General features: G+C 58.3%; 1 protein-coding gene across 1 annotated transcript in view; it reads left to right on the top strand.

Annotated features, from left to right (window-relative positions):
• The window catches only part of PITPNM2 (phosphatidylinositol transfer protein membrane associated 2), a 35,878-nt gene that overhangs the window by 9,671 nt on the left and 12,513 nt on the right, over window positions 1-13,694 (top strand). Inside the window, exons 3-9 of the mRNA XM_024758468.1 lie at window positions 118-375; window positions 1,463-1,584; window positions 4,161-4,388; window positions 6,663-6,971; window positions 8,061-8,156; window positions 10,211-10,315; window positions 10,476-10,546. Of these exons, the coding sequence (XP_024614236.1) occupies window positions 118-375; window positions 1,463-1,584; window positions 4,161-4,388; window positions 6,663-6,971; window positions 8,061-8,156; window positions 10,211-10,315; window positions 10,476-10,546 (1,189 nt within the window). The remainder of the gene's footprint in view (window positions 1-117; window positions 376-1,462; window positions 1,585-4,160; window positions 4,389-6,662; window positions 6,972-8,060; window positions 8,157-10,210; window positions 10,316-10,475; window positions 10,547-13,694) is intronic.

Below are 13,694 nucleotides of genomic sequence, written 5' to 3' on the forward strand. Positions count from 1 at the left end.
GGGGGGGGCGGGGGGTGGGGTCCTGAAGTGACACAGGAGGAGCCAGCCTGGTTGGCCAAAACCCCACCCCCCATTCAGCACCCTCGGCCAGTCTCCTAAGCCCCTCTCCCTCTGCAGAGTGCTCTGGACCCACACATCGCTAGTGCTTTTGTCCCCACAGAAGAAGAGCCGTAACGAGACGTTCGGTGAAGGCAGTGGCGTGGAGATCCTGGAGAACCGGCCATACACGGACGGCCCTGGTGGCTCCGGGCAGTACACACACAAGGTGTACCATGTGGGCATGCACATCCCCAGCTGGTTCCGCTCCATCCTGCCCAAGGCGGCCCTGCGGGTGGTGGAGGAGTCCTGGAACGCCTACCCCTATACCCGAACCAGGTGAGCTTGCCCTCAGCCTCCGTGCTGTCTGCTGGGGAAGCAACCCTGCAGCATAGATGCTGGTGCTGGCCCCCCAGACAGGCTCAATCCCCACACCCCAGGGAGCCCTGGCTTCTGGGGAGCTGAGCCTCCGTTCTGAGTGGTACCCTGAAGGTCCCCCAGGTTCCCCCTCAGAGAACAGGCAGGAGAGGGAAGGGTATACCCCTAGGTGCCTTCTAGCCTGCCAGTGGGGGAGACCAGGAAGGCCTGAGTCCAGCGAGGGCCATCTGAGACTCCTTTGCCATCTGGGAAGGCTCAGGGAATACAGACTTACGTTAACGTTCGCCTGGGAATGCAGGACCGTCCACCAGCTGGGAAGAAACACAAACTGGGGGTAGACCAGATGGCCCAGAGATTCCCTCCAATCCTGAGACCCTCAGTGACTATGATGATGTTTTATAACAAACCATGTTGAGCAGGGCTTTCTTTGGATCCCTCTGGTAGGGGGGCTCTTCACTCTGCGGCCCCCACCCAATATAGCTGAGCACTGCTTCGTTAGAAGAGATCGGGGGCCGCTCCCAGCTGGCCGCCCACTTGCTGAGCAGGTGGAGTCCCCATGAATCTCCTGGGGCTTCCTTCCCCAGGTCGTTGAGGGCCTGGAGCTTGCTGGAGGATCCATCCAGGTCATGTCTCTTCCCAGCAGCACTTTTCTCCTCTGAGCTCATCTCCAGTCGAGAGACGGGGGCTGTTTCCCTGTTGCCACACCTGGTTTCTTAGGGGACGGGGGGCAGGGTGGCATGTCACATGAAGCGCTGGTCCAGATTCAGCTGACTTAGCAGTGTGCCCCCTTCGCTGTGCCTGAGTCCACACCATGCCTCACACACGTGGACACAGGGCTGCCGGCAGCTTCCCGGAACCACTCCCTCTTCCCCCTAAACCCATCCCTCCCCACAACCTGGACTTGGCTCTTCTTGGGACGAGGTGAAGGTCCAGGAGGTGGACAGGACAGACACGTCTCGGCCACCACTCCAGCCCTCGTCCTCCACCCAGCCACCCACGCCTACACCGCTAAGCTCGAGTCCTGATGGATACTCTCCTTCCCCCGCAGGTTCACTTGCCCTTTTGTGGAGAAATTCTCCATTGACATCGAAACCTTTTATAAAACTGATGCTGGAGAAAACCCCAATGTGTTCAGCCTGTCTCCTGTGGAAAAGAACCAGCTGACGATCGGTAACCGTCTACCCTGACGCTCCCAACTCCGGGAAGGGCAGGAGCCCTGCAGGGCTGAGTTCCTGGTTTCCCTGCCCATGGGCCCCTTGATTCTGCCCCTGATCTTCAGGCCTGGCAGGCTGCAGACCAGCTCCTGTCCTGGGCGGGGAGGTTAGAGTCCAAGCAAGCCTGGTCGGAGGTGAGGGGGCAGGAAGGATGGGTCTCCTCGGCCCCATTTCCCTGATGTGCCCACTAAGGCTACGTGCGTTTCCCACTCAAGCCCCTTCCCTTCATCCCTTCGAAGTGTCCCCATCCCCAAAAATGCATGCGTGTGCTTGGGGGCCATATCAGGCTGACAGCCATGCGTGAGTGCAGCAGGCCGGATGGGGCCTGTGTCCCCTTGACGGTGGGCGGCCTCTGCTCTACTCCCCTCTAACTGACTATGCCATGTGGGAAACAGGCCCCATTTGTTAAATCTTCTTTTTCAAGCAAGGCCAGAAATCAGGGTTTTCATGTGAAATCTTCCAATTCCTAAATGTTGACAACTAATTAAAAATCTTTGTAAATATGCCACCCAAACAAGACACATCTGTGGACCAGCCACACCTCAACAGGCCCCAAGCCTGTAGGAACAAGCCATTGTGGTTCCCAGATGGGTGCACGGCTGGTGTTGGAGGGGTGTTGACGAACTCCCAGGCAGCCTCAGAGGCCTGGAGGGCAATCCCCTGAGACTCCTCCCTCCTGCCGGAGTTTTTAGGCCCCAGTGGGCTTTGGGAGATACCTTAGCTTCCTAGGGCTACCAGAACGAAGTACCACAGACTAAGGGACTTAAGACAACAGATACTTTTTGTCTCACAGTTTTGAGGTCAGACGTCAAGGTCAGGGTGTCAGCAGGGTTGGCTCCTTCTGGGGTCCCTGAGGGAGAATGGGTTTGGGCCTCTCCCCTAACGTCTGGTGGCTGCAGGCAATCTTTGGCGTTTCCTCGGCTTGAAGACGCATCACCTCAATCTCTCCCTTCATCTTTACATGGTGTTCTCTCTGCGTGCATGTCCGTATTCGAATTTCTCCTTTTTTTTTTTTAATTGAAGTATAGTTGATTTACAATGCTGTGTTAGTTTCAGGTGTATTTATTTTTTAATTGAGCCAAATTTCTCCTTTTTATAAGCACTCTAGTTACATTGGATTAGGTGCACCCTAATGACCTCACTTTAATTAGATGACTTCTTTAAAGACCCTGTCTCCAAATAAGGTCACATTCTGAGGCCCTGGGGACCAGAACTCCAATGAATGAGTTTAGGAGGGGACACATTCTACCCTTAACAGGAAGGAAGGGCCCAGCATGACGCAGGCCCTCTGGCAGCTCTTGTCCGGCCAGCTGCAGGCTCCCCCCGAAGGCCTCCTGCCATGGTTCCTAAGTCCCAGCCCCCCCTTAGCGGCCTTTGCCTGCCTGAGTGGGCTGGGCACGTGGTCTGCTCCAGGAAGGATGTGCATCCCTCCCCACATCCTGCTGCCCTCGGGCCGCTTCTGACCAGTCACCAGTTTCCGCGGGGCCAACGTCTGCGTCTGTAAACCCCAACCCAGACTCGGTGCCAGCAAGCCAGGGAGACGAGACAGCCGGGGCCCGGTCGGGGCAGAGCCCCACCAAGTGCCGTCGTCCCCACACATCTGAAAGAAGGAGTCTCTGAGCCACAGACCCTGTCCTGAGGTCTGCCGCTGGCACGCAAGCCCGTCTACCACATGCACACCTCGGGGAGCCAGCCCAGCAGGATGGCTTTGACTTGGGGGAGGAGCCGTGTGACAAGAGGTGGTCCTTCCCAGAGTCACTGTCCCGCCCCTCACCCAGGTCCCACCAACCCCCAGTGCTGTTTCCCAAGCGCCCAGCCCCATGGCATCTGCTGCCCACTCTCAGGCACATCCTGGACCCTCCCAGGCCCGACGCCTCCCCCTGGGCCCGTCAGACGTGGTTTCCGGACTCTTCCCTGCTGATCTGTCTGGGAGGGGCTTCCCAGCAGGCCAGCCGCCTTAAAGCGCATCTGTAGGGCCACTTCCCCTCAGGGTGCCGGCCGGGCACAAAGCCTGGTGAGAGATGGCGGATGTGTCCAGCTGCATCTCCATCACCCCTACCCACGTGGACACCCTGGTGGTTCCCCAAACTCCCCCACCTCCTGGTTCAGTGTCACATTCTGGGACGTTCTTGGCCTCACAGTTCTGCTCCTGTAGCTGAAACACCAGCTTTTCTGGGAAGCTTTACTCTCTTACTCGCCCCCGCCGCATCCCACATCCTCCATCCTCATCTCGCCCATGCTTCTCCAGCTCATCACCTTATTTATCCGCTTTGGCAAGTGTGCCCAAAACAGGGGGGTTGCTGAAATGATTTGAAAAGGCAACAAGGAAAGCCACAGGTCCTGAGGGCGGGGGAGCTCGGGGTCAGGGTGGACCAGAACAATGTCCTCACCCCCACGTCGGGCCCCATGGCACATCGAAGCCTGGGGCCCGACGAGGATTTGGGGGTGGCAGGGACATGGCGAGGAAACTGGATGGGGAGGGGTGGGGTGGAGGTTGCGGCAGACGTTGTCACTCACGGGGTCTCCCCGTAGATTTCATCGACATCGTCAAGGACCCCGTGCCCCCCAACGAGTATAAGACGGAAGAGGACCCCAAGCTGTTCCACTCGACCAAGACCCAGCGGGGACCCCTGTCGGAGAACTGGATCGAGGAGTACAAGCAGCAGGTCTTCCCCATAATGTGCGCCTACAAGCTCTGCAAGGTGGAGTTCCGCTACTGGGGCATGCAGTCCAAGATCGAGAGGTTCATCCACGACACGGGTGAGCGTGCCCAGCCTCTCCGTCTGTGTGCCCCTGTCTGCCCGCCCTCTCTCTGCATCTGCCCGGGACTCCACGTTTCTGTCTTACTCTGGACAGGCGACCCCCAAGGCCCACATGCAGCCACCCACCTGGTTTACCTTGACCATAAAAACACTTGACGAGCACCTACAGACGACAGGCAGTGTATGCCTGCCCCAGACACTGCGGACTGGCTGGTATTTGTAACATGTGATGTCCACCCACCATGGGGGAGCAGCCCCAGGGGACTGCCCCCCTGCTGCTCACAGCACCTCTCGGCACCCCAAGGCCAGACCCCAGGCCCTGCCCCGGCACTGCCGCCCGCTTTGGGCTGGAGGCCCCAGGGGAGAGCGTCTCGGACATCCTCCTATCCTACACCCACGCCCGCCTGGCCCAGAGCAGGTGCCCAAGGAACGGGACAGCAGATGCCCAGGGGTTCTAGAAGGAGCTAGTGCTGGCCCGGGCTCCTCCCTGCCCCCCAGTCAGGGCAGAGGTCAGTGCCCAGGGCCTGGTTTTAGCCCCAAGACTCATGATCCAGGAGCAGCACCCGGGCAGACACCTGCTCACTCCAAGAGCAAGGGTGGCTGTGTAGCCATGAGCAGTCCCGGCACTGATGGTATGCTTCACAGGCGTCACATCAGCTCTCCATGGCCCTGCAGGGTGGCCACTGTCACCCCCTCCCGCCCCCATTTGCAGTGGAGGAAGCCCAGGGCCAGCCCTGGGTCTGAACCCAGATCTCCTGTCCCAGCCGTCCTCGTCTGTGCGTCACATCTTATCAGACGGTCTGTCCAGTGTGGGTGCTAGCTGACCCTGAGGGTGGCGTGCCTGAGGCCATGGCCCGGGGCTTGGGGGCACCCTCCTAGGAGCAGGGGTGAGAGGGAGTTTCTCCCAGGCAGGCTTTTGGGAATGAAGGGATATAGAAAGGACGGCTGGGGAGGCCGAGTGGCCTGAGCGAGGCCGCAAGTGGGAATCGGGAGGTGAGCCCGAGGAAGGGTTGCCAGAGACCAGCCTGGGAACGAGGAAGGGCCGGACCACCTGGGAAGCCACTCAGCTTTCTCTAGGAAAGCGGGAGGAAGACTCAGTGATGACCCTTCCGGGTTTGCCCCACTGGAGAAACTCAAATGCACGTTCCGGAATGTTCAGAGCAGCAGGATTGTAAAAGCAAAACGGACAATGAAAGTGAGGCAAAGGCCCGCTGGCAGGAGAAAGAATAAATAAAATGTGGTATTTCACACAAATAAATACCATACGGCAGCAAACCAGCAACTCACCCAAGAAGGGGAAGTGGCAGAAAAATACACACAGCATGGCACATACATGTTAATGTCAACAACATGTCGGCCAGCCCAACATACTGTATAGAAAAACACGGAAAGAAAAGCAAGGGACAAACACAAAATGCAGGATGGACCCTTTCAGGGCGGGAGGAAGATGCGTCTGGGAGGGCGACCGTGGGCTCCGTGTTACTGGTCACATCTACTCCCTCGATGGGTGGTATGGGGGGGGGGGAATACTTTATTTCTTCTTAATGTTTTTTAAGCAGCCTATTGAGGCCTGATTTTGCATCTCTTGTAAGAGAAGTTTGAGTTCTGTAGCTTGAGCGTGTTTGCAGAGTAGTGCACACAGTTCTAGAACATTCCATGCCCCCAGAGTCTTTCGCAATCACCCCCACCCAAGGCGGCCCCCATCTGCTTCCTGTCCCTGTGGTTCTTCTGTTCTTTATACCTTAAAAGTATCTTATTTTCCATCTTATTTTCTATATATGATATATTCCTATATATCGTACTTTATTGTATTTTATATCTTATTTTATATCGTGTGTGTATATATTCTGTTTAAAAAAGAAAGGACCAACGTGCTTCGAACTTGAGGTTGACTTTCCCGTGGGAAATTCGACAAGAGAAGTGTCCTTGACTCTGAGATAGGAAACACTCAGGAAGCCCTTCTCCAGCTCCCCACAAGGCAGGAATTCCCCCCCGCCCCCCCCGCAAAACTCAGCATGGCTTCTGAGCAGACACAGTACCTTGGGAAGCCCCAGTACCCCAGTTACAGAGCCACTGTGAGCTTGTGAAGCCATCTGTGAGCCAGACCCCTCATTTACACATGGGGAAACGGGCACGAGGGCAGTGGTTTGCTGGAAGCCACGCAGTGGGTGAGGGGCAGAGCCTGTCCTGCACCATGGGGCACCTCCCAGCCTAGGAGTCCCCGGGGGCTCTAACACAGGCGTCTCTCTGTCTCTCTCTCCCTCCCCTGCAGGCCTGCGGAAGGTGATGGTGAGGGCCCACCGGCAGGCCTGGTGCTGGCAGGACGAGTGGTACGGGCTGAACATGGAAAACATCCGGGAGCTGGAGAAGGAGGCGCAGCTCATGCTGTCCCGCAAGATGGCCCAGTTCAGCGAGGACGACGAGGGGGCCGCGGAGCTGGCCAAGGACGAGGCCCCCCAGGCCCAGGCCCCCAGGGAGCCCCCGCAGCCCAGCAGCAGCGGTGGGGAGCCCCTGGCGGGCAGGGGTCTGAAGAAGCAGTGGTCCACGTCCTCCAAGTCGTCCCGGTCATCCAAGCGGGGAGGTGAGCGCACTCTGTCCCCGCGGGTGTCCCTGCCCTCTGCTCGTGCACCCCGGCGACTGCCCCTGCCAGGGCAGCCCCGTGCCTCTGCCGGGGACTTCGAACTCTGAAGGTGGACTCTTGCTTTCGGACCTGCGGGCCACAGCTGTGGGACTCAGAACTAGTCACCTCCTTGTAGCCTCCGCCTCGGAGCGAAGCCCAGGGCGTTGCCCCAACCCTGGCAGGTTCCCCCAGACTCACCCACCCAGACTCACGCACACAGCCCGGCTGAGACAGGCAGGCTGGCCACGTGGGATCCCTACTCCCAACCCCTCCTGGGACCCAGCAGGCTGCAGCTCTGAGCCAGGGTTCCAAGGCGGGGTGGGGGGGTCTGGGTGCGCTGCACCCAGCACACCCAGGAGAGGCTTCTGCGCCTGAGGGAGCAGCCAGGCCAAAGGACCCTGAAAGGCTTCAGATACTCAGAAAGGCCCTTCTCTGGAACTCACTTGAAAGTGCGGTGGTTATGGGGGAAACTCGGGGTATTTTGTCTAAAACGCCAGGAGTCCCACCCCCTCTCGCAAATCCAGCTTTTCCCACACCAGGCTTGTGCTGTGCTGAAGGGATCCATGGAGACACACGCATTGATACCTTTAATCTCACTTCCCGCCCCTGCCGGGCATCCCTGTCTGTCGGCCCCGCCGTGGCAGAGTTGAAGGGGCTCACTCCTGGAAATTCCCTGGCGGTCCACTGCCAGGGCCCGGGTTCGGCCCCTGGTCGGGGAACTAAGATCCCGCATGCCACGCAGTGGTGCGGCAAAAAAAAGGGAGGGGGCCTCGCTCCTGAGCAGATCAGGTCTAGGGCATAGAAGTGGACCCAAGCCTGGGTGACTGCACGTCCTGACCTCATACCTGATACCCTCCCCCATCCACGTCCTCCCGGGACAGGATTGCATTGTGCCAGGTGGGCTGGGAGATGCGTCAGAGCCCTCATTTCTCCATTGCATCCCCTTCTGAGCCCTCCTGGCCCTACTCCAGCATCATCGCACCTGCCTGCCTCCGCCCATTTATCCCAGTGCTGCTGGGTGGTCGGTCAGTCTGGGGTTTTGCCTTCCAGCGAGTCCTTCCCGCCACAGCATCTCGGAGTGGAGGATGCAGAGTATCGCCCGGGACTCGGACGAGAGCTCGGATGATGAGTTCTTTGATGCTCACGGTAGGTGGGCACCCTGGAGCACACGGGCCTTCCCAAGAGGGGGAGGGGAGGGGTCTGAGAGAGCTGCAGGGGATGCAAGGCAAGTCAAGGTGGGGATTACCTGTGAAAAGTTCTGGGTGAACAGCAGCACGTGGGGGCAGGGGCAGGATGAGATGGGGTCTCACACTCACCTTAACCTGGTATCAGAATGTGCATGGGGTCTGGCAGGTGGGGACTGTTCTCTCGAACCCCCCCAAAATGGATTTAAAATCAGACAGTGATATTTTTTCCATATGTGAATTTATTCCCAAAGGGAATTCCCTGGCGGTCCAGGGATTAGGACTCGGTGCTCTCACTGCCGTGGCCCCGGGTTCAATCCCTGGTCAGGGAACTAAGATCCCGCAAGCCATGCGGCATGGCCAAAATAATAATAATAATAATTCCCTAAGAAGCTTTACAAAAGCATAACTTCTTCTAATCTTCTAATTTTTGTAATTACTGTCTTTTCATGATTAAATTAACACACATCTAATGTAGAAAGCTTAGAAAATACAAACAAGTAGAAAATACATGAAGTGCCCATTTTCCCGCGAATCCCAGAATAAGCACAGCAAACAGCCGGATAAATCACCCACCTGTGATTTGCACCTACCAAACATCCTTGCTTCGTACTTTGCCTTTCCTCTTGAGGAAGTAAGAGGGGCCAGCAGGCAGGTACAGGGAGACAGGTTTGCAGTTTATAAGGCAGGACGCACTCAGAAAGGGACAGGGACTTGCCCACAGGCACACAGCAGGGCAGAGGCAGATGTGGCCCTGGGGTGGGGACCCGGAAAGGGAGGCAGGTGGTTCCTGAGGCAGCCTCTGCACCTGGGGCCTCCCTGAGGCTAGAGAGGGTGTTTAAGGCACCCCATACTCCCACTGCCCTCCAGCCAGGCCAAGAGGCTGAGCCCCCCCGGCTCTGTGTCCCTGATATGGGGCAAAGACACATCTAATGTAGAAACTTTAGAAAAAGCTGGAAAAGAGAAGAGACAGCAGAGCAGGAGATGCCAGAGCCGCAGTGTCCTGGGGAAACTGTCCCAGTGACCCACAGAGGAGGGACCAGTCATGGTGGAGCCCAGACAGCTGCTTCCTACCCAGCAGTCACGGGTGAAAGTTCTCAGAAAAGCAGAAAAAACAAGAGTCATGGACGGAACTGTTCATAGCAGCACTTCTCACTAAGCTGTCGTTTTGTGGACATTGAAAACAGTCAGGAACATCATGGAGAAACAAGATGTGGTCCGTCCATACGATGGAATATGACTTGAGCATGAAAAGGGATGAGGCACTGACACGTGGTTGAAACTTAGAAACACCATGGGAAGTAGAAGAAGCCAGACACAAAAGACCACATACTGGGGCTTCCCTGGTGGCGCAGTGGTTGAGAGTCCGCCTGCCGATGCAGGGGACGTGGGTTCGTGCCCCGGTCCGGGAAGATCCCACGTGCCGCGGAGCGGCTGGGCCCGTGAGCCATGGCCACTGAGCCTGTGCGTCTGGAGCCTGTGCTCCGCAACGGGAGGGGCCACAGCAGTGAGAGGCCTGCATACTGCCAAAAAAAAAAAAAGACCACATACTGTATGATCCCATGTATGGGAAATGTCCCAAACAGGCAAATCCATAAGTACAGAAAGTCAACCCGTGGTTGCCAGGGTCTGGGAGAGGCGGGGGATGAGGCATGACTGCTAATGGAGATGTTTCCATCGGGGGAGATGGAGAAGTTCTGGAACCAGACAGAGCTCATGGTTGCATAGCATCGTGAATGGACTAAATGCTGCTTGAAAATGGTTGAAATGGTGAATTTTATGTTAAGTGAAAGTTACCACAATTTTTTGAAGAACATCAGGCAGAAGCCCCGTGAGTATGTGGCCGTGTGTCCGTCCTGTTAAGGAAGGGAGAGCATAGAACCAAGTGGGGAGGGCCGCACGGGCCAGAGAAGCATGGGAGCCCCCAGAGCGGCCACTCTTAGGGCTCCCAGCACCCCCCTCCCCTGACTCCCTGCCCTTGATCGGGGTGCTGAAGCCCCTCTCTCTCCTCCCCAGAGGACCTGTCCGATTCAGAGGAAATGTTCCCCAAGGACATCACCAAGTGGAACTCCAATGACCTCATGGACAAAATCGAAAGCCCTGAGCCAGAGGACACACAGGGTAACCAGCTGGGGGCTGCAGGTTACAGCCTCCTACGGAGGAGCACCGAAGCACCCAGGGGGGTTGGGAGGACACCTCGGGCCCTGCTTGTCACGGTCACAGCCTCTGTCCGCTGGGCCTGCCCCTTTGCTCACACCCACCCACCGCTTTTGTGTTGCAGACGGTCTGTACCGCCAGAGCGCCCCCGAGTTCAGGGTGGCCTCCAGTGTGGAGCAGCTGAATATCATTGAGGTGGGTGCCAAGGCGGAGAGGGCCAGGGCTGCAGCAGGGCGGGCAGGGCGTAAAGGACCAGTCCCGCGGGGGAGACCATGGAGGCAGAGCTTGGCTCCCACAGCATCATGTCCACACTGGCCTGGGCACCACTGGAGAGAGGTCTGGGGCCCAGCCCCTCTGATGCCCCTGAGAGCCAGTAGCACTGCAGACAGCTCCCCTGAGGAAGGCCTTGACCCCACTCCACCCTTGGAAAGCAAAATGAGAAACTTGTAAATTCCAGATCAAAAATAAGATCTTCACCTTGTGCTCAGCTTGTCTGAAGTCCCTGAAGGAAAAACGATAGAAGGGGAGGAAGCGAAAGTCATCTAGGCAGAAGTGATATGGCCGCCCCGCCGGGGGTGGGAAGAGTCTAATTGTCCAATCAAGCTGTCTTGGTAGAGCGCTTGTGTCTGCTTTGGGGGTTGTTTGCATGGAGCTCACGCCCCTTCTCCTCCTCCACCTGTGGGCGGTCAGAGCTGTTTGCAGTGGGGCAGGAGCCGGGGCAGAGTGGGGCTGTCACATGCTGCGGTCACCTCACTGCTCTGGCCTCTAGCTGCCCGAGGTGGAGACGGCACCTCTGGGGACTCAGGACCCGTGGGGAGTTCAGACCGGGGAGGGGGTGCCTCTGCACCGCCGTCCTCCTCTTGGGATTCTCTTTGAGTTCTGAGGTCGAAGCGGGCTTTTCTAGAAGGGTGACTGGAACGAGGGGAATTGATTCCCAGTTGCTGGTTAATGGCGATAAAGCAAACAGAGCCTCCCCTTGCCTTCGGCGCACACAGTTATGACGGCCCCCCAGGAGGGGCAGAAGGGGCCTCGGGCTCTGGATCTTCCTGGGGATGTGCATTTGGACCCAGCACTGGTTCTGGGACACCGCCATCCAGAGTCAGATCCCTTTGCTGGCAACGGTCCCCAAACCGGAGCCTCTTCTCCCAGGCTCGAGGGAGGAGGACGGCTTTACCTAGTCACTACTGGGGACCCCTGGCTCTCCAGAGCTGGCTCCCAGGCCCTGCCTCCCAATGGCTCTGTTCCCACTGGGGTTCGAGTCTCAGGCAGGGTGTGCCCCTGTAGAAAGCAGTTTGAATGGGAGGAGAGCTGTGTCTCGCACAGGCCTCCTGGGTCCCTGAAGAGCCCCCAGCCTCCAGTGCTGGGCCCCAGCAGCAGGCAGGATTCTCTCAGCCCCGCACTGCCCAGCCCTGCCCGTCCCAGGCGACTGGGGCCACGTCTGGGTGACAGGGAGGGTGCTGTAAGACGCGCCTTCCATGAGCCTCTCGCCTGGCTGTGTTGATCAGCCTTTGGGACCATCTGGTGCTTCTGTCCTGGCCTGTGGTCTGGGCAGCCAGTGACCACACCCTGCCTTGGGCCGTGAGTTCATTCCTGCCCAGGCCCTGTGGCCCACGCCTGGCCGATGACCAGCCCCCTCTTGGGGACTGAGGCAGCCCAGCCTTGCCTCCACCCCAGGCCCGGTACCACCCACCAGCCTTCCTCCCGCCCAAAGCCCTCTGCTGCTCGGAGGCTCCCAGCCCAGCCCGACCCGTTCCCGGTGGCCTCGCCAGTCCCTGGGTTCAGTGCCCAGTTCAGGGCCAGCTGACCCCCCATGGCCCCTCCAGATGGCTTCAGCCCCTTGTTCTGCTCCTGAGTTCCGTAGGGACAGGCCCCTCTCTTCAGCTCCCTTCCCCGCCCCCCTCAGCCCCTGACATAATATGGGCAAGGCAGGTACTCACCTGTGGCTCTCTTGGGCCCTGGCCCTGGCCTCCCACACCAGAAGTCACACACCAGAAGCCAGGGATGGGGAGAGGCCCCTGGGGATGGGGCTACAGCCTAGCGTAGCAGAAGAGCACTGAGCTGGTGGCAGGAGCTCTGGGTTCCGGTCCAGCTTGGTACTGATGCGCTGTGTGATATTAGACAAGTCCCTTGTTGTCTCTGGGCCACCTCGTCTGTAGATCCCATGGTGGATGTGTGCAAGTCTCACTTGGACTTCATAAGCAGGGCTGACTCCTCACAAACGAGGGGGGTTCAGATAGACACACCTGCGTTGCCCTCCCCACTCTAACATGCTGGGGTTCTGCCACCTCTGGGACATCTCTGCTCTTGAGGACCTTGGTCTTAGAGGCTGGGAATGGCAGGGCCTGAGGGCCATGGGCCTGGGGCAGCGGGGGAGGGCCCATGTAGATGGAGGGAGAGCTCAGAGCTGCTGGCTGAGCCGCCAAGCTGAATCTGAATCCCTGACCCCCACCGCCCCTCTTTTTCTTTCTTTTTTTTTTTTCTTTAATTGCTTGCCTCAGAATTTTTTTGGTTTGGTTTGGTTTTTGGCTGCATTGGGTCTTTGGTGCGGTGCACAGGCTTCTCTCTAGTTGTGGTGTGGGCTTAGTTGCCCCGCAGCATGTGGGATCTTAGTTCCCCAACCAGGGATCAAACCTGCATCCCCTGCATTGGAAGGCGGATTCTCAACCACTGGACCGCCAGGGAAGTCCCCCCCAGCCCCTCTTAAGAGAGCCTGTGAGGGCTTCCCTGGTGGCGCAGTGGTTAAGAATCTGCCTGCCAATGCAGGGGACACGGGTTCAAGCCCTGGTCGGGGAAGATCCCACATGCCGCAGGGCAACGAAGCCTGCATGCATAGCCCCTGCTTGCGGCAACCAGAGAAAAACCTGTGCACGGCAACGAAGACCCAGCGCAGCCAAAAGTAAATAAATAAAATAAATTTTTAAAAAAAGAGAGACAGCCTGTGACAGACCGATGTCTGGACACAGACACACGGAGGGCAGGCAGGCCCCAAAGGCCCGCACGGGGCTGAGCCTCTGCCTGTCCCCCAAGGCTGGAAGCCCAGAAGCCCCTGCCTGGGCCCACAGATGGGAGGTGGAGTTGTGCTTCGGAAGGAAGAGACCCTCTCCCTCCCTGTCCTCTGTGCCCCTGTCAGGCCGGCAGGGAGCAGGGCTGAACACAGAGGGGAGGGGAAGAAGCAGCTGGGCCTCCCCGGGGGAGGGGCACCAGGCCCTGGAGCAGAGGAACTGAGACAGGGTCTCAGAGGGAGTGACTGGGCCGCCACAAGCGTCCCCCCAGCAGGACAGAAGCTTCGGCCAGGAGCCGAGTCCCCAGGGAGTTCACCCCCCCACCCCCCACCCGCACAGGC

This window comes from Neophocaena asiaeorientalis, unplaced genomic scaffold (genome assembly GCF_003031525.2).
Source record: "Neophocaena asiaeorientalis asiaeorientalis breed wild unplaced genomic scaffold, Neophocaena_asiaeorientalis_V1.1 scaffold77, whole genome shotgun sequence".
NCBI lineage: Eukaryota > Metazoa > Chordata > Mammalia > Artiodactyla > Phocoenidae > Neophocaena > Neophocaena asiaeorientalis.